Source organism: Electrona antarctica (genome assembly GCF_951216825.1).
Source record: "Electrona antarctica genome assembly, chromosome: 2".
Taxonomy (NCBI): domain Eukaryota; kingdom Metazoa; phylum Chordata; class Actinopteri; order Myctophiformes; family Myctophidae; genus Electrona; species Electrona antarctica.
This window is the reverse complement of record NC_136807.1, coordinates 41,221,056-41,241,602: the sequence shown is the minus strand read 5'-3', so window position 1 is coordinate 41,241,602 and position 20,547 is coordinate 41,221,056. Positions and strand designations below refer to the sequence as shown.

Here is a 20,547-nt window from a genome sequence, read left to right as displayed (position 1 = left end):
AGAAACTAATACGCTTATATCCAGGAGGTAAGTGACAATTGTCGTACTTTTAACATGAATGATTGTTTTATGACAGTCACCTTGAGTCAACAGAATTATTGTACGAATGCTAGTATCACTTTCATTTTGCCTATGGGGGTTAATAGACCTAAATAAAAGTGTGCGCGCGAGTTCAGTACAGTAGGCTAGGCTATTATTTCCGCTAGTGACTACAATCAATGTGACTCATATGTTTATATATAAACACGTTTGGAGGATGAGCATAACAACGGCATTTCCAAAGTGTACATCGCATAAGTTAACACACTTGCGGTTGTTTACTTACGGTCTGTTGTGAAAAGTAGCCACGCCATGTCATCACCAACTGTCAAAGCCCCCATACGTTCCCTCAGTCCCTACGCTCATTCTGTAGCTCCGAGCGTAGGGACTGAGGGAACGTACGGGGCTACAACATGGGCTACAAACGGTCATTGTGTTTATTACGTTATTTTTGCTCTTACAGTAGCTCTGTGTTGGGCCTATTGTATAGGCTACAGTAGCCAGAAGTTAGAACCCACGTTTCACTGCTGGGCGTGTCAGAAATATATTTGGCCAACTTTGTTATGTATAATAGTAATGCACTAGGGGGCAGGCCTACATTAACATTCACATTTAGCCTACTTGAGAGATATAGCTTATCTGACCTGACTGACCTTTGTATTTTTCTACTCTGTCAAATGAAATAAAATAAACTAGAGTATCCTAATAATGACATGAGCAAGGGACAGAGCAAAGTTGGGCCACAGAGATACCATAGGCTACAGAGCACAGGTCCGGGTAACCTATAGGCTTAGCCTATAATAAATTGGAGGTTTTTTATATGTTTTCATGTCAGTCACGGACACCCATGACTATCTTTGATTTTCTTTTAGGCTTTTCTGCCTTTTATTGATAGTTTCAAGTGAAGAGGGGAGAGAGAAGGGGAGAGACACGCAGCAAATGTCGTCATGAACGGGACTCGAACACAGAACGTGCTGTCAGGCCAAAGCCTATGGGAAGCCGTTTAGGCCAGAAATGCATAATCAACTTGTACATACGAAGTATGTATGAAGTATGTATGTATATGTACAAGATGTACATATGAAGTATGTATGTAAGTGAAGTATGTATGTATGTATGTGCATGTGAAGTACCTATGTGCAAGTGAAGTAGCCTATGTATGTATACAAGTGAAGTATGTATGTGCATGTGAAGTACCGATATGCATGTATGTGCAAGTTGACTATGCATTTCTGGCCTAAACGGCTTCCCATAAAAGCATAATGTAGCATGCACCTGGACCACTAGGCCACCCGGCGCCGATTCTTATTTTTATAGCTGTTGCTAACTTCCCTAAAGTCTAAACCAACCTTTATGCAGGTACAGTTTCATCAGCACATCCTCCTTATCCTATCAGTCCCTACACTTACTTCACACGGCATGGTGTGTCTCAAACAGATACATTACTGTGACTCACTAGTGACAGTGAGGGCCACTGATTGATTTCCTGGGAAGTGCTTGTGCTGCTACATAGTCCGGGAGCTAGGGCCAGCCCTCATACTAATTTTTGCTACCTTTTTTTCACTATTATTTCCTGTTAGCATATACCTTGGGCCATCTCAAAATGAAGGGACCACCCCCAACTCGGTGGCCGTTTGGTTTCAGGGGCCCCAAAACCACTTTTTTGGTATAAGTCTCTGGCAAAATTGTGTAAAGGCAAATACAAATTCACTAAAATTACATAAATACACATGGAAGTGTGAAATTTGGCATGGAGTATCCTGACACATAGGGGTATGTAGCAGAATAGGATTTTGGGGCTATCTACCATTGTATTCTTGAATATGACCTACATCATCTCCAGAAACACAAAAATATATACTGTCCGCTTAACAAATAACAACAAAGATGGTTATTTTCCAGCACATTATGGTGAATATTACTGCCTCACTTGTATAGAAAACTTCCCATATCCTTAAGCTTCAATTTAAGCCCAAGATGACCTTTCTATCTTGAAAATATCTATCTTGCTCTTTCTGTAGCCACAATTCTGCACTATACGTCAAATCGGTCAGTCAGTATACATTTGGAATAAATTAATGAATGACTGAGTTTGAACTCACTCCACATCATGGAATATTTCCTACTTGAATGAGCTATGTTAAAAAGCTGGCAAAGTGTCCCATCTGTCATTTTTATGCAAATGAGTGCCGCAATTATATTAAAATCAGACCCATAGATAGATACAGTACAGTACAGTACAGTACAGTACAGTACAGTACTACGAATTATAGTACTGTACTGTACTGTAATTCATAGTACTGTACTGTACTGTACTGTACTGTACTGTACTGTACTGTACTGTACTGTACTGTACTGTACTGTACTGTACTGTACTGTAATTCTTAGTACTGTACTGTACTGTACTGTACTGTACTGTACTGTACTGTACTGTACTGTAATTCGTTGTACTGTACTGTACTGTACTGTACTGTACTGTACTGTAGTTGTTGAACGCCACTGTCATGTGGTGTGCACGGCAACACGTGAGCTTGTAGATCTGAGTAGAAATGCTGTACTGTACTCCTCCCTGTGTGTGTGTGTGTGTGTGTGTGTGTGTGTGTGTGTGTGTGTGTGTGTGTGTGTGTGTGTGTGTGTGTGTGTGTGTGTGTGTGTGTGTGTGTGTGTGTGTGTGTGTGTGTGTGTGTGTGGCCACTTCATACATACACACATAGCTCTGCATAGGAGTGGCGCTAGCAAAAAACAAAAAAAACATTGCATGGGTGCACCTGGGACGTATCCTCAGTGATGTATCCTGAGGTCAATGGGGTTTCGGGTCTTCCAACATCATACCCCTCACTCAGGCGACTCAGCTACCCTCAATCAGTCCCACTAGGCAAAACCAGGGCCACACAATCCGTTGGAACTACTCCAGAACTACTCTGCCAGGGCTGGGAGGTACACTTCTGGCCACAGTAACTCAGCCAATATTGCATTTAAAAGATCAAATAAGGTGTCACTCTAGACCTATGTTTTGATGGTCAAGGTTCTCTTCTATTCTTAAACGTTAATGTTAACTTATACAAGCGAGCTGATGAAGCTATTGTGGAAAAACCAAACCCCTATGATGAAGGGCAGGGATGGTTGAAAATCAAAGGGGGGTTGAATCCAGTGTGGTCCTGCAGTCCAGTCCTACCAACCTGACTGGCTGATCTCCTTGTCACTGGAGAGTATGGACAAAAAGATGAAGAAGAAGAAGCGAGTTCTATGAACACGATGACTGATTAATGTGCATTTTGTTCTGCATGGTGCAGGCTAGTGTATATAGGGTCAGGGTGGTCACTGTTTGTACACTGTTGCTTGCCTGTGAGTGTGTATACAGGGTGGAATACTGTAATGGATTGTGTAACTGTATGTATTTTGTACTGCATAGTGCAGGCCATTCTATAATGTTTATACTGCCGTATATCCTACTATTGTTCATACTGAGGATGCTTTTTGTATGATGTTACGCTTAACGCTATATGCTATAAAGCAGTGGTTTTCAACCAGTGGTCCGGGAATCACCAGTGGTCCTTGAGGGGGTTCCAGGTGGTCCCCAGCTAAATGATGGAGAGTTGGTAACCAAATGGACCCTTATTAGATCTTTAACTCTTGAGGGTGTAAAATGAAACCAAATGGACCAAGAGTTAAATTATTGTTAAACATCTGCATTACTTAATTTACAAGAAATCTACACAATTAGAATAATGAACAATAGTATATGGCAGTATACACATTATAGTAATAATGGCCTGCACTATGCAGAACTAAATACAAACAGTCACACAATCCATTACAGTATTCTGCCCTGTACACACTACGCAAATATGTAACCAACAGTACACAGTAGAATAATTGTTATTTTGAACGACTGTTATCTCTCCTATACTTACTTCCTAAATGTAGGAAGTAAGTCGACAGTAAAGAACCTAGGGGTTATTATCGATTCAGATCTGAATTTTAATGCGCACATTAATCAAGCTACCAAGACAGCTTTCTTTCATCTTCGAAACATCGCACGTATAAGAGCATATTTATCTTTAGATGATGCTAAAACATTGGTCCATGCTTTTGTTTTTTCGCGTCTCGATTACTGTAATTCCCTCCTCTCGGGCCTGCCAAAGAAGTCAACAGACAGAATCCAACTTGTTCAAAATGCGGCTGCTAGGGTTTTAACCAAAACTAAGATGAGAGATCATATTACTCCAGTTTTACACTCACTACATTGGCTCCCGGTGGTTTTTAGGATTGATTTTAAAATTCTTTTACTTGTTTATAAATCCCTAAACGGTCTTGCACCCTCATACCTCCGCGAATGCCTACCCAGATACGTTCCTAACCGCCCCCTCAGGTCCTCCACTGCTGGCCTGCTTGAAGTGCCTGAAAGAATGTCTACAAAAAAGTATGGTGAGGCAGCCTTCTGCTTCTATGGGCCTACAGCCTGGAATCGACTTCCACTTCAACTTAGACACGCACCCTCTGTAGACATTTTTAAAGCTCAACTCAAGACTCACCTTTTTACTCTTGCTTTTAATTGAGTTTTAGTTTTAGTTTTAGTTGAGTTCTCTATTCTGACCTTTTGCGGTGTGCTTTGTTTCTCGTCCATCTATGTATTTATGCTTTTTTTGTTGTTTGCTCTTTACCATTGTTTTATCCGTCTAACTGCTTGCCTGTGTTTTATTGCTATTTTTATGTACTGCCCTGTGAAGCACTTTGAGTTGCATTTATGTATGAAAGGTGCTATACAAATAAAGTTTATTATTATTATAGTACCACTACCAACATCAATACATTATGGAATTGTGGACACAATCCAATCCGACGACGACAAAACATTGTACGTTTTGGGTCTGAGACTAAATTTCATCAAATGGTGGTCCGTGGCTCAAATGCCAAACAAATAATGGACCCTGATATGAAAAGGGTTGAAAACCACTGCTATAATGCTCGCTTTAAAATGCAGCATCTGTCTAGATACCATATTTGTAAAGATATGTGGTCACTTTAAGAACAGTTTCACTGAGATCCTTGACCCTCAAAACATACCGGTAGGTCTAGACACCTTATTTGTTCATTTAATTGCAATATTGGCTGAATTATATATTGAAAATAGATTTTTCGATAATGGCTGCACTAATTTGCATAAAAATAGCAATAGCTACTGAGCTGCAGGATTCGTGCGACGGTGCGACAGCAACAACAACAACGGAACAATAGACTCTAACGACCATCGGCCATAGGAATGTTAATCACCTGTACTCGCCTGGCAACTGAACGTACTGTATTTCTGCCTGATGAACGTCATTGTGAACTCGTTCATTTCTGTGTGTGAACGTCACTTTCTCACGTTCAACTTCGTTCAAAAGTGAGTGAGCCTTCCAGGCGAAACCCCCGCTAAAACACACCCTAATCACTCCTTATTAATATCTAGCGGAAAACCCACCAATAAGCCCTTATCCAACACAAATTAACTAATCTTTCTAATCCGCACAATTTCACTGGAGCGCGCAGCGCGCATATGCACGCAGACAGCAGACACATACAACGCGTTGTGAGCTTGTAGGCTGTGGCTGTGAGGCTGTGAGCTTGCAGGCTGTAAGAACTGAGACCCTTCACAATAAAAGCATGTAGCTTTCACAAGTTGGCCCATAATAAAGACAAGGAAAAGGATTAATCCTTAAATTCGGTGGCATTTCACATTGCAAAGAGCAATTTTTTTCCCAAAATGTAAAAAAAAGAAATCACACCCGTGTGAACTGAGTGGTTGCTCATGTTTAAGACCATTGTATTGTGGCAAAATATTTTTTTTATTTAGAAGTATTTACTTTGCATTGGCAAATTGAACATGTGTGTGCTATATTTTGTATATTGAGTTATTTGACGAGTGCTGTCATGTGTGTTTTTAAAAGTATATTGGGTTCAAAGAAGTTTTACTATATATATATATATATATATATATATATATACACATGCACACCCCCTGTATATCTAGGTGTGCCCCGAGATTTTTAGGCTATGAAAAGTGTGCCCTGGGACAAAAAAGGTTGGGAAACACTGCTATAGCTGATACTGACTGAATATACAATTTTCACCGATTTGAGGTATAGTGCAGACTTTTGGCTACAGAAAGAACAATTTTCAAGATAGAAAGGTCACCTTGGTCTTAAATTGAAGCTTAAGGATATGGGAAGTTTTCTATATACAAGTGAGGCAGTGATATTCACCATAATGTGCTGGAAAAAAACCATCTGTTGTTATTTGTTAAGCGGACAGTATATATTTTTGTGTTTCTGGAGATGATGTAGGTCAAATTTAAGAATACAATGGTAGATAGCCCCAAAATCCTATTCTGCTACATACCCCTATGTGTCAGGATACTCCATGCCAAATTTCACACTTCCATGTGTACTGTATTTAGTGAATTTTTATTTGCCTTTACACAATTTCGCCAGAGACAAATACCAAAAAAGGGGTTTTGGGGCCCACTGAAACCAAACGGCCCCGAGTTGGGGGTGGTCCCTTCATTTTGAGATGGCCCAAGGTATATGCTAACAGGAAATAATAGTGAAAAAAAGGTAGCAAAAATTAGTATGAGGGCTGGGCCTATGCCTATCATCATGATAGGCATGTAGCAGCACAAGAAGTTCAGAACGTTAGTCATGATAGTATCATCGTTCTGAACTTCTGATGCCTCTGGCATTCTGCTATATCAGGTTTTGCAATGTGGTGAAGCCTCAATTTGTAAAATGAAGACACAACTAATACTGACAATAACAACATGATTGCTGTTGAGTATCCTCAATGTGCTCCCTGAGCACAAACACATCTTCGTTCTGAACCAATAACATCCCAAGCTGCACACACAATTCTGTTTGTACAGCCCTAAGCTGCACACAAACTGACCATGTATTTATTTTTAAATTCATTTTTTTGTGGCTTTCGCCTTTATTTTATATTTTTTATGGAGGGACAGACAGTAGGCTGACAGGAAATGGGAAGAGAGATGGGTGGATGACATGCAGTAAAGGCCGTCGGGATCGGGAGTCGAACCCGCGGCACACTGCCAGACTGTTTCACTGTTTCACTGTTTCAAGTGCCTTTCCCATACTAAAAATATAATATCCTTCTTCCTGTTCATGCTCAAGTTGTTGTTGTATAATAATATACTGTAGTAAATATACATGGTGTATTCTGGTTTTACAGTTCTCTCACCATGGCTCAGTGGTCGCGGATGAACCAGCTGTTTCAGTATCTGCCCACGCAGACCGTCACTGACCTCTATCCAAACTCATTTCCCATAGAGGTCAGATTCTATTTGGCCAGTTGGATTGAAGAACAGAGATGGTATGACGCATACACACACACACACACACACACACACAGTGACACACACACAGTGACACACACACACACACACACACACACACACACACACACACACACACACACACACACACACACACACACACACATACACAGGCACACAGGCACATTCATATGTAGCTATTTGTGTTAAATAACACCATAAACTTTCCACCATTACCCTTTTCATGTTGCGCACCCCTAGAGATCGTTCACGCACCCAAAGTGGTATATAATCGCATTTGAGATAATCACAATTATTTTGTCATAATTGTCATAAACGTTTCCATGTTGAAAAAACTTCACACATTCAAAACAGCTAAAATAGCAGATCTTACAAGCTTACGATGCGTCACTTCAAAACAATTATCAAAATAATGAATATGTATGTCAGTAATTTCTTTGTATATTTCAGTTATTTGCCATATCTGCCTGTGCATCTTTTTTTTAACAAACTTACAGAAATTATTAGTTATATTATTAGTTATTATAATTATAGTATTCTTTATTCATATGTTCCAACACCAAACACACAATAAAAAATCACACCCGTGTGAACTGAGTGGTGTAAGGTCTTATATAGCCTGATCAGCTGTGGTCTGACGTAATGTCTGACGTAATGAAATCACACCCGGGTGAACTGGGTGACCGTAGCAACCATGCTCATTTTTTGAGCACAGACAGACAGACACGTAAACTAACAAAGCCAGTCGTAGGAGTGGTTTACACCACTCAAAAATGTAATCGCAAGTATTTGTGAGACAATTAATCGTCAAGTTAAATGTGTAATGGTGACAGCCCTCTGTGTGCTTTGTTGTGTGTGTGTAGGGAGGACTTTGATCTGGACAAGGTGGATCTGGAGGTCCAGGCCCAATTTCTGCTGGAGCAGGTCATCCGCATTCTGCACACATTGGCCCAGCAGAAAGTGGATGTGGTGGAGAAGATGAGGCTGATGCACGTCGGCAGAAACATGGTCAGGAGATCATATATTTATCGCATTGGTTCTCAAAGTGGGGGCAGGGTCCATCCCATGACCTCTTCTGTTTTTTGTATTTTCTTTTTTATTCTGTTTTTTCTGTTGATGTTTTTATTTTTATTGTATGCCTGGTGTGTCTTTTGTGTCTCGTCTTGCATATTTAAAAAAACAAAAATAAAGAGTTAAAACAAAACAAAACAAAAGTGGGGGAGGGGTCCTTGGTGGGATTCCAGGAGGGGGCCCCAGCAAAAGTTTTTTTCCTACCCGATTTCGCACCAGTGAGGGGAGTGAGGGGCTAGCCCACACCACACTAAATTGGTCAATATAAGTAAAATAATAATAGCCTTTCCATAGGAGTATCTTTTTAAAATACAGCCAGTAGCATATTAAGTTATGTAATAACTAAAACATTATAGTGGCTATAGGCTATTATGGGAAATGTACACTAACTCATTCACCTCAGAGAATGTTTTTATTCTGGATAAATCTAATGGAATAAATGGATAATCAAATGCAGGCGTTTTGACCTACTGTAACTTGGGCTGTCGCCTTGCCCCCCTGCACCTCCCCCCCCTCACTGGTGCGAAATCAGGTAGGAAAAACGACGGGGAAGCAGCAAAAGTAGTTAATATAGGATCACAATCATTTTGATCTCGTTATGCAGTTGGCTATTCAAAAATAGCAGTATCTTCTACAAGCTCACTGTGAGCTTGTGCGTCTGTTATTTTAGAATTGGAAGAATATAGAACATTTTTACATGGGGTCCACGTCCACATACATATCAATTTGGGATCCTTGGCATGAAAAGGTTTGAGAACCACTGATTTACAGTATATGATATACTAGGCCTACTCTGGGCCATGCATCTCAGGAATGATGCAAGTTGGGAATGATGACTTCCTCTCTCCTACTTCCCACAGACTGTATCTTCTGTTCTCACCGACTTTTCTTTGAATTTGATCAAGATGCCTTCTCCTCCATCCCAACATCACTGCCATATCACATTATTCCACCTTCTGTTCCATTGCATTCGCTGTCACGTATGTTGACACATGTTATCGGGTAGATACAGATATTTGTGTTTTGTGCGGTTCTTGGAAACTGTCCTTTTGACTTGCCATTAGGCACTGCACACCTTGGGGTGATAATGAGACACGTGCAAAGTTTGGACGCTTTCCGAGTTACATCCGGGATAGACTGACATACAGTTAATTGGTGAATTAATTGAAGGAGGATATATGTAGCTAAGGACCCCCAATACAAAGTCCTCTCCCATGTAGTGAGAGCCATGTGTGCCTGTTTTTGGCAGAGAGAGCCCAGCTTTAGCAAGCACTCCCCAGTTTGTGTTTGTGTGTTTCCCTTAGTCTCTCTCATAGCTGTGTAATTATTTTACTTTATTTCTAGTCATTGTAGTCGTGCTAGCTGGTCCAGAACCACATTTCTCTGGCCACATTGCGAAATAGTCCTTATAGTGACAGCCATAGTGGTTTTCATTGTCAGTGACGGGGAAAGGGCCCAGAATGTCGACCCCTATGGGAGCCCCGAGCTGATAGTGCTGCAGCGGAGGGGTGAATGCCAGATGGGGCCTTGTAGCTGTCATATTCCTGGACGTATAGCTCCACATCTCGTCTGCAGTTTGGACAACAGTATGGACACAAGTTTGGACACAAGTTGTTGGAGTTTGTTAGAGACGAAGAGACCCCAGCATCTCTTGTGCTGATGTTGGGGAAGGGAATGAACCAACAGTCCCTGAAGCAAGGCACGGAGGGAATCTCCAACTGCTCCAGTGGGGCTGCTCAGTGGCTTGTATTGGGAAGCTATACCTGATGAAGGCCCCTGAGGCCGAAATGTTGTATTGTTTTCCGCTCTATTGTCAATAATTGTTTTTGGGAGCCTTTAAAACGGTGTGCGGATCTCCTCTTTCCTTTCTTAGTAACTTTTTTGGATCCTGCACCCGTTGAAATTTGTGGATGTGCGTGCACCTCTTGACCATTGTAGTGGGAAGCTGCCAGGTCTAAATGTGTGTAAACGCAGGGCGTTGCCTAAAAATAATATTGTTGCTCAGCAAACCTAGCCTGGAAACCAGACTAATCTGCCAGTGGCCCGGTGCCAAATGAAATAGCCTGGATGTACAGACAGGCTTTAGGTGCCGGAGCGTAGGACACCAACCTCGGGGTTGGGCACCAAACGGCTAGCCAGACTAATAGCGAAGATTCACTGACCCTTCTGCGGGAGGAAGCGTCAGTGAATCCTCGCTATGAGTCTGGCCCCGCCAGGCTACCAAACGGCAGGGAGAAAGAAGAAAGAAGACTGAACTACCGCCACAAGCTCAGAAATCTAGATGCAAGGGCAGCTGAAGGAGCGCTAAACGGTGAAACACGCCGGTGAAGCGACAATTTACCCTCCACGCTGACAAATCTGTGCAAGAGCAGCTCAGCGTCCCCCTGGAGGGCTGTACTGCCCCGTTGAGAAACACTACATGCATGTCATCCATCAGCCATACTGATATTTTGTGTTGATGTTTTGCTCTACAGCACGTATTCAAGAAGCAGCCATTACAGTTTGGGGTGATGGTCAGGGACATCCTGAGGAATGAGCAGGCCCTACTCAACAATGCTGTAAGAACCATTATGATAATTCTAGGATCACAGGAACACTAGGAATACTTGTGTGCCTTCTTATTGTTGGTTGCTTGTAATCTTGGTTAAATAATTATTGGATGATTATGCTTATTATCAGTCACTGCCTGGTTAACAACCTAATGTTTGTCTAAAATGTGAAATGTAAGTGACAGTTTATAATAATAATAATATCTTGAATTTATATAGCGCCTTTCATGAACCCTAGGACACTTTACAAAATGTACCAACAACAATCAACAACTATATGCCATAAGCCTGAGAGAATACAAGTTCATTTTAAGATGACCATTAAGTACTATTGCAGGGTGGGTGTGGTGCAGTGTGGAAAACACATACTGTATGTGTTTTTGAACCACATAGGCCTACTACAGTATATATGTAATTGGGTATTCATCAACAAAATGTATGTAATAAGTGCTGTCCCATGTCTTCAGACTGTCAACATGCCCCAGTACCTGCAGTCCCCAAGATCTGTGCAGTCCTCTAACCCAAAAATGCAGGATGTGGACCACCTAGTTCTGAAGGTGCAAGAGCTCCAGAACTGCCGAAAGAACATCCATGACGGACAAGAACAGCTCAATTTGAATGTAACAAACTTTGAATCTGAGTTCCAAGGTGAGTCATTGTTGTTCCCGTTTGTCAGTTCTGATCTGTATTCCAGAGATGATGTTACTATGACATCATCCCAACTAAAACAGGTTTCTGCTTTTATTGGCCAATGTTAAGACATTGGACTTCCCTCTGTCAATCAGATAATGGGCCATATTGTGTGTGTGTGTGTGTGTGTGTGTGTGTGTGTGTGTGTGTGTGTGTGTGTGTGTGTGTGTGTGTGTGTGTGTGGGGGTGGGGGGGGGGGGGGGGGGGGGGCTAGTGTCTGTCTGTCTGTCTGGAGCTAATCCTGCAGACCACTGGACAGATCAGTGCAAAAATGATGTAGGCTTTCTGCCAATAGGAGGAAGTACCTCCATTAACTCTTTTTCACACTATCTAACCACTAAATCTTATTAACTACTAATTCTAGAGATTGCGTCAGAATCAGAATGCGTCCTGCGCATTAAACTTGATAAAGGAAGACAATAGGGCTGTGATTTCACTGATACATGCACAAGTTTGGAATGGTACGTCAGATATGTCGTCATAGACAAGTCTGACATTATAGATGACTGATGTAAATTGTCAACGGCTGTTCATATAGCGTCCAAGAACATTGCCAATGCAAGGTCGAGATCCACTTTGAAGCCACGTGGTTTCCAAGAGAATCCCGTAATCCACACAATTTCATAGTTTCACAATTTCCCCTAACAGGCCATTAGATTAGATTTTGGTAAAAGACATACAAGTAATAACAATATAACAATCTGAGCCTTTAATATGAAGCTTAACTTGCTTACTTACTGTCTCCTTAGAGCCTAGCAAACCGAACGGATTGGACAAACAGAACAAAGAACGCCAAAATCTTCAAAGAAATATTAAGCAGCAGGAATTACAATTGCAAATTTTGGCTGAGGTGAGCAAGCTGTCAACTACTAATTAGGGCTGTATTTAGTTTTACCCACTTAGACCTGTAGTAGATTCTAAAAACACCTTTGTTCACATTTTCTCACATTTGTATTTAAAAAAAAGAAAAGTAGGCTAAAATATTCTTGTGCTGTGCATAGAAACGCTCCCAGCTGCTGCAGGAGGCTGTGGACAGTCTTGACCAGTGTCAGTCAAATCTCATCACCAGACTGAAGACCTGGAGGTGGGAGCAGCATAAGGCCACTATTGGCCACCCCTTTGATGACAACCTCAGCCCCTTGCAGACCTGGTTAGGCACACCTCATACATACAACTAAATGTATCAAAATATGCAAACAAATGCCAGAAATATATATAGATTAAGATGTAATGGTTGGCTGGTCGGTGCCATCACTTTCTATCTGTGTCTATTTCTCAGTAACCTATTTCTCAGTATCTCTTTCTCTCTGTCTATTTCTAAGTATGTACATTATTGGTCTATTACCCAGTATCTTTCTCCCAGTCTCTGCCTGTCACTAACCTCTCATGTGTTCTGATTCACATGCTCTTCCTCTGTGAGGTGTGAGACACTGCTTGTGGTGAATCTGAACCTGAGACAAGAATTGGTGCTGGTGGGGAAACCGATGCCAGAGCATGAGGAAATGCTAGAGCACCTTCTACGGTCTCTGCTTCAAAGGTAATGCCATAGAAGTATACAAAGTAGATTTTCATTCACACTGGCTTTGAATTGAATTTATACTTTATGGCAGACTCTTGGTCCATTCTAAACATACAACACAAAGACACCGGTAATACCGATATAATAAATCGTCAGTAAAAACAAAAACATATAGGCAGTGTACCAGCAGTAGTGGAAAATAAGGCATGGTATAGCACATTTGAACAACAAGGCAATTCAATGTGCTTTACACAAAACATTCATCAAAGGAAACACGTTATAAAAGGAAAGAAAAGAAAGTGCCAGAATGTCACACCCAATCTTTCTTGATGCATGATGCATATCTCCATACTATATGTATGTTTCAGCTGTTTGATGGCAGACAAGCAGCCCCCTCAGGTCATCAAGACGCAGTCTAAGTTCTCCACTACTGTGCGCTTCCTCCTGGGGGACAAAGTGGCTTCAGGGAAGCCTGTGGTAGTGAAGGCACAGATTATCACTGAGACACAGGCCAGGAATCTGGGCCAACTCGGCACAGTACCCAGGTAAGTAATATACACAATGAATCAAACAGCACTAATACGGGTCTCCGCCAGGCCGAATTGCCTACCCAGGGCCTGAAAAGTGCAAACTTTGGAAGGCAAATAGTCACTTGGAATGGGAAAATCAATTGTTTCCCTTAAATTATTTGGATCATTACAGAACTCCCCAAATAAGCCACGTCCATTTCCACCTGACAAGTTTTCTGTGTTTTGTTTCCTTTTGCATTTTTTCTACTACTCTGATTTTGTCCAAACCTCACCCAAATTGGTACACATTATCTACAGTATGTAGTCATGTGGTCAAGATGTATTTGTCAGATTGTTCAGATTCTATGTTCGGCAGTGACTCAAGGGTAGAGTGGCTGGTAGAGCGACCTGATGGAACCGTGAGGTTCCCAGTTCGATTCTGGGCACCACCAGAGTTGGTGTCGAAGTGTCCTTGAGCAAGACGCTGAACCTCTTTGCTCCTGATGTGCAGGATGGTGCCTTGTATGGTTTCCTCCGCCATCGGTGTGCTTTGGATAAAGGCTTTCAATTAAAATTTGCTGGAGGGGCCTGTTTTGCCACGACATACTACAAGGACCTCTGGACCGATTGGCACACACACTCCCAGTAGGCCAAGGAAACATGTCCACACAGTTATTTTTCAAATCGGCCAGTTATAGCGCCACCATGAGACAGATTTTTGCAAAATAAAATATTTTGTTACTAATGTCCAAAACTTCCACAAATTGGCATACATTATCTATGTGATCAGGATGTATCTATGACATTTCTCATAATTCCATTCCGATTGGCTATGATAAACTTCTAAAGTTTGTGGCGGTGGCCGTTGTGCACAAAATACCACTCATGAATGCAGTGAAACTTTGCACGCACATTCCCACTGCGCCAAGAAAGAACCTTATATTATGTGTCAGTTGTAGATACCTTTTTGCTACAGGCCCAGACATTAACAACAGCTGTTCATTATAACCTTATATGATGTGTCAGTTGTAGATACCTTTTTGCTACAGGCCCAGACATTAACAACAGCTGTTCATTATTTATGAATGACACGTTGCAGTGAGAACGTCGGGGAACTGATCAACAACACAGCAATCTTGGAACACAACCAATCTAACAAGAATACATGCGCCACCTTCAGGAACATGGTATGTAGTGCACTATGCGGTATATAAATGATATACTAAACTGTATATTGTAATTTCATTAATTGAATTGAATTCCTTCCAGTCCATAAGGAAAATCAAACGAGCAGACAGAAAGGGCTCGGAGTCTGTGACCGAGGAGAAGTTTGCACTTCTCTTCTCCACAGAGATCACCATTACTGGTCGGGGAACTCCATATAAGATACAGGTTTATTCTTCATCATTATTTTTCTATTGCTGTTTTGGATGCCTTAGTTTAGATTGCCTGTGGTTTTGATATGCTAGCTAATAAGTAGCCATGGGAACTAATGGTTCCCACTTCCCAAGCCATGTGGCCTAATGGATCCATTGTTTACACAGCGTGAGGCAGCTTGATGATGTCCATGATGATGCCAGTATGTCGGAAGAATTTATCCTCATTCCAACCCTTACTTGTAGCTGAGTGCCAAGCAGGGAGGCAATGGGTTAGCCTGGCTAATAAGCCAGACTCAAATCAATCCGCCGGCAGGCCATTTTTTTTTGCCAAAGGCTGATTCGGTCTGGCTTTAGCCAGGCTAGCAATGGGTACCATTTTTAGTCTTTGTTATGACTCAGCCAGGGATTGAACGCCACAGTCTCAGGGTGGACGTTTCAACCACAAGGCCACTCAGCATGGACTTCCTGGAATTAAATAGGGCCTACATTTCATCAATGGTAGCTGTGCCTGTGATAGCTGTGTTTTTGTTTGTGCATTGGTTATTTCAAAGTCATGTTTGTAAGGAAAAACACAACTGTATTTGTATAGCATATTTCAACAACAAGGCAATCCAATATGCTTCACACAGCATTAAGCAAAAGAAACAGGTTATAACATGAATCCAGTAATAATTATTTGTTTTAATATCTAACCCCTATCTGGACAAAGAACAAAAAACACAAAGGACATTTTAGGAAAAAATGTAACAATAGGACAGTAAACATTATAGCATTGTAAACATTATAGCAAGTAGAAATGTATCTTTCTTGATGGAAGGAACTTGGTTGTCAACCATGTTTAATTGATGTTATTACAGACTATCTCAGTGCCGTTGGTTATCATCGTCCATGGTAGTCAAGACCACAACGCCCTGGCCACCATCATATGGGACTGCGCCTTTTCTGAACCAGTGAGTCTCAAATTATTATCTGTGTACTTTCTTCCTCTTCTATTTTCATGTACAGTAGCTGGTATTCTTTCCTTATTTTTGTTGTTATCTCTGTCAGGCAGACTGTGCGTGTGTGTGTGTGTGTGTGTGTGTGTGTGTGTGTGTGTGTGTGTGTGTCTGTGTCTGTGTCTGTGTCTGTGTGTGTGTGTGTGTGTGTGTGTGTGTGTGTGTGTGTGTGTGTGTGTGTGTCTGTCTGTCTGAGTGCAGCTAATCTCGCAAACTACTTGGCCGATCTGTGTCATATTTCTTGCAGGCCAAGGACCTCAATTCTCAAATATATTCTTAGAATCTGTCACTGACAGTTTTTTCTTTCTTTTTCATTTATAATCACTGCACATTTGTCCCTCCAGGCTACTAGAAATCATCCTGTCAGGCTACGCACCCCTTAAATAATTTCAGCAACAAAGGTTTCAGAATGTTTGCTCATCGACTGTTTTGAAAATTTTGAAAAATTGAAATGGATATACTGTCTGCAACAAATAATGCTTGTTGCATCACATCTCATCATCACATGCCTCTTCCACACAGCATACCTACTGATGCAACACACATACACATTACACAAGGAGAGACGAGATAGGGAGAGAGAGGGGGCGACAAACAGTATGAGGCTGCTTTCACGTGCACGTTGAGTGTATCGGCCTATCGGGTGATGGTAGTGTTCTCTGGAATTCAGATTTGGGCACCGTAGCATGTGGTTTTTAAGTGGTGGGCCTCGGGTCATCCTAGGGGCTAGAAGGTCCAGGGAAAGGCCTACATACTCTCCAAGAGTTGGGAAAGAACATATCAAGAGAGTGGAGTGGTAGGCCCTTGGCTTGACCAGTGGATGCAATGTACCCCACTTTGAGGTGTCACGTCTTAGGCCTAGATTTAGGGTAGGATTGAACCAGTCGCCCTGTAGCCATACAAAGGCCTAGGGTTCCCAGATTGTAAAATGTTGTTCCTCCATCTTGGGAGAGGATGTAGACCTTTCACTGGACCTCCTAGCCACTAAGATGACCCCAGGCCCACCACTTAAAGACCACATGTTAGGGTGCCCAAATCTGAAGTTAGGTGGTCAAATGACCTGAAACTGAAGCAATTCAGTAAAGGTCAACGCTTCCTCATGGGGTCATTTTAGGGCCTAGGACCTCCAGTAAAGGGTAAAATACTCTTCTCGGATGTGGGAACAAAATATCCAACGATGGCCATATCCCCAGGCCCAAAGATGTCCCCCTGGCAACTGTTTCAACTTTGGGTCAGCCTACATGTAAAAGTGCCCAAAGTTGAAGGGCAGAGCTTCAACTTCAGCTACCCAGTACCCAAGGTTGAAGCCCTTCAACTTTGGGCAGATCTACAAGCTCGTAGTGCGGCACCGAGTGCCACGCTACGAGCTTGTAGATCTGGTAGATCTAGTCCTGGGTCAATCCAAGGGCCTACCACTCCACTCTCTTGATATGTTGTTCCCCAACTCTTGGAGAGTATTTAGGCCTTTTACTGGAGGTCCCAGCCCCTAAAATGACCCCAGGAGGAAGTGTTGACCTTTACTGAATTGCTTCAGTTTGAGTTCATTTGAGCACCTAAATTCAGATTTGGGCACCGTAGCATGTGTTTTTTAAGTGGTGGGCCTCGGGTCATCCTAGGGGCTAGAAGGTCCAGGGCAGGGTTGGGAAGTAACGGATTACATGTAACGCCGTTACGTAATCAGAGTACAAAAAAACGGTAACTGTAACGTCTTAGAGTACATTTTAAAATGTGTAATCTGGATTACAGTAACGGAGGTATAGTAACGGGGGTTACAGGCTTGGTTACATTCTCCCCTTCCCCTCATCAATCTTAGGGCTTCAAATAAGTTAAAACACCCCCCCCCCCCCCCCCCCAGAGAGGACGTACAGGGCTTTAGTCCTACTCCTCCTCCCAGCCAACACTCCCCACTGACAGGTGGTTACCCCCCCCCCCCCCCCCCCCCAGAGAGGACGTACAGGGCTTTAGTCCTACTCCTCTTCCCAGCCAACACTCCCCACTGACAGGTGGTTACCCCCCCCCCCCCCCCCCCCCCCCAGAGAGGACGTACAGGGCTTTAGTCCTACTCCTCCTCCCAGCCAACACTCCCCACTGACAGGTAGTTACCCCCCCCCCCCCTCAGAGAGGACGTACAGGGCTTTAGTCCTACTCCTCCTCCCAGCCAACACTCCCCACTGACAGGTGGTTACCCCCCCCCCCCCCAGAGAGGACGTACAGGGCTTTAGTCCTACTCCTCTTCCCAGCCAACACTCCCCACTGACAGGTGGTTACCCCCCCCCCCCCCCCCCCAGAGAGGACGTACAGGGCTTTAGTCCTACTCCTCTTCCCAGCCAACACTCCCCACTGACAGGTGGTTGCCCCCCCCCCCCCCAGAGAGGACGTACAGGGCTTTAGTCCTACTCCTCCTCCCAGCCAACACTCCCCACTGACAGGTGGTTACCCCCCCCCCCCCCCCCCCCCCCAGAGAGGACGTACAGGGCTTTAGTCCTACTCCTCTTCCCAGCCAACACTCCCCACTGACAGGTGGTTACCCCCCCCCCCCCCCCCCCCCCAGAGAGGACGTACAGGGCTTTAGTCCTACTCCTATTCCCAGCCAACACTCCCCACTGACAGGTGGTTACCCCCCCCCCCCCCCCAGAGAGGACATACAGGGCTTTAGTCCTACTCCTCCTCCCAGCCAACACTCCCCACTGACAGGTGGTTACCCCCCCCCCCCCCCCCCCAGAGAGGACGTACAGGGCTTTAGTCCTACTCCTCCTCCCAGCCAACACTCCCCACTGACAGGTGGTTACCCCCCCCCCCCCAGAGAGGACGTACAGGGCTTTAGTCCTACTCCTCCTCCCAGCCAACACTCCCCACTGACAGGTAGTTACCCCCCCCCCCCCCCCCAGAGAGGACGTACAGGGCTTTAGTCCTACTCCTCCTCCCAGCCAACACTCCCCACTGACAGGTAGTTACACCCCCCCCCCCCCCCCCCAGAGAGGACGTACAGGGCTTTAGTCCTACTCCTCCTCCCAGCCAACACTCCCCACTGACAGGTAGTTACCCCCACCCCCCCCCCCAGAGAGGGCGTATAGGGCCTTAGTCCAACTCCCCCTCCCAGCCAACACACCCCCTTTTGATTGACATCAAAAGGGCATGTGAGCTCAAACCCACATTTTGGTTTTAAGAGGTTGATATTAATTTTGTATTCATCCTTAGGACCCCAAATCACACCTTGGAAAGCATGAGTGTCTATTTCAAACAAAGTGTTTTTTGACTGGGGGGTCATATTTTGACAGCAGGAATTGCCTGTCATAATTTGACCCCCTAGTATTAGGATGTTGATATTCATTCATCAGCCAACACTCCCCACTTGGACATGGAATACAGAATTGTAATCCAACTGGGGAGGGTATTGACAGAAATAGGACAAATAAGTAGGACATAAAGATGTTTTCTTTTATCAACCACTGTCCTCAAGACAAAAAATAAATTAATAATTGCAGCCCTCAGAGATGGATGATCAGAGCTTCCCCAATCAGCCAAAAAGCCTATCAGAGCTCAATAGGCCTGCATCCAGCCTCAGTCAATGTCCTTCGTCTTGTCATGTGAGCCATATTGACCACTTGAACCCATAGCATCCCTAGTGAATATATTTTGTGTACAGCGGAAACAGGAGGGGGCGTAGTAGGCCTATAGAGCCCTTGGGCATACAGTCAACTAAGTATAGGGTTTACGTGGCTAACACACTTCACAATATCATCAGGACAGGATGCCGTTTGTGGTGCCGGAGCGTGTTCCCTGGAAGGAGATGTGCGTAACCCTCAACAGTAAGCTCATGTCGGAGGTGGGAACATGTAAAAGCCTAGATGAGTACAACCAACACTTTCTGGCCCAGAAGATTTTTGACAAGCCAGACATCTCAGGAGACTACAGCAACATGTTGGTGTCCTGGACCCAGTTTAATAAGGTATACACACGCATCCGCATTGTACACACACACACACACACACACACACACACACACACACACACACACACACACACACACACACACACATTATGCATAATACAGACATCTACTTAGAGGTGGGCAATATGGTGATAAGCATCATTGAGACGATACAATGTCTCGACCGCGATATTCGTTTTCAGAGTTATTGTAGGCCTATATATCGCAATACAGTGAATGCACATTCTATGGTTTGCAGTTCTATACCTTAATTTATACGTATGTAGAACAAAAGTATTTTGGTCTAAATGAGCTGTTACTCCTTTTTCTTTTAGTTTTTGTTACCTTGTAGGTGGTGGTTGTAGTCACTTAAGAAATAACCATAAAAGCCAACATGAAAACCGCTTGAAAAAGAATTGTGATATTATGTTTTTCCATATCGCCCACCCCTACATCTACTGTACTAATTTGCACACATTACACAAAGCTGATTCTATCTCCTGTCAACCTGCAGGAG

General features: G+C 43.3%; 1 protein-coding gene across 1 annotated transcript in view; it reads left to right on the top strand.

The window, feature by feature from the left end:
• Positions 1 to 7,273: 7,273 nt before the first annotated feature.
• The window catches only part of stat6 (signal transducer and activator of transcription 6, interleukin-4 induced), a gene marked incomplete at both ends in the record, with an annotated part of 15,143 nt that continues 1,869 nt past the window's right edge, over positions 7,274 to 20,547 (top strand). The window contains 13 exons of the mRNA XM_079515444.1: positions 7,274 to 7,404; positions 8,251 to 8,395; positions 10,933 to 11,016; positions 11,475 to 11,655; positions 12,447 to 12,547; positions 12,699 to 12,847; positions 13,118 to 13,234; positions 13,585 to 13,761; positions 14,825 to 14,912; positions 14,995 to 15,117; positions 15,962 to 16,054; positions 19,845 to 20,048; positions 20,545 to 20,547. The exon at positions 20,545 to 20,547 is cut by the window's right edge and continues 92 nt beyond it. Of these exons, the coding sequence (XP_079371570.1) occupies positions 7,274 to 7,404; positions 8,251 to 8,395; positions 10,933 to 11,016; positions 11,475 to 11,655; positions 12,447 to 12,547; positions 12,699 to 12,847; positions 13,118 to 13,234; positions 13,585 to 13,761; positions 14,825 to 14,912; positions 14,995 to 15,117; positions 15,962 to 16,054; positions 19,845 to 20,048; positions 20,545 to 20,547 (1,596 nt within the window). The remainder of the gene's footprint in view (positions 7,405 to 8,250; positions 8,396 to 10,932; positions 11,017 to 11,474; positions 11,656 to 12,446; positions 12,548 to 12,698; positions 12,848 to 13,117; positions 13,235 to 13,584; positions 13,762 to 14,824; positions 14,913 to 14,994; positions 15,118 to 15,961; positions 16,055 to 19,844; positions 20,049 to 20,544) is intronic.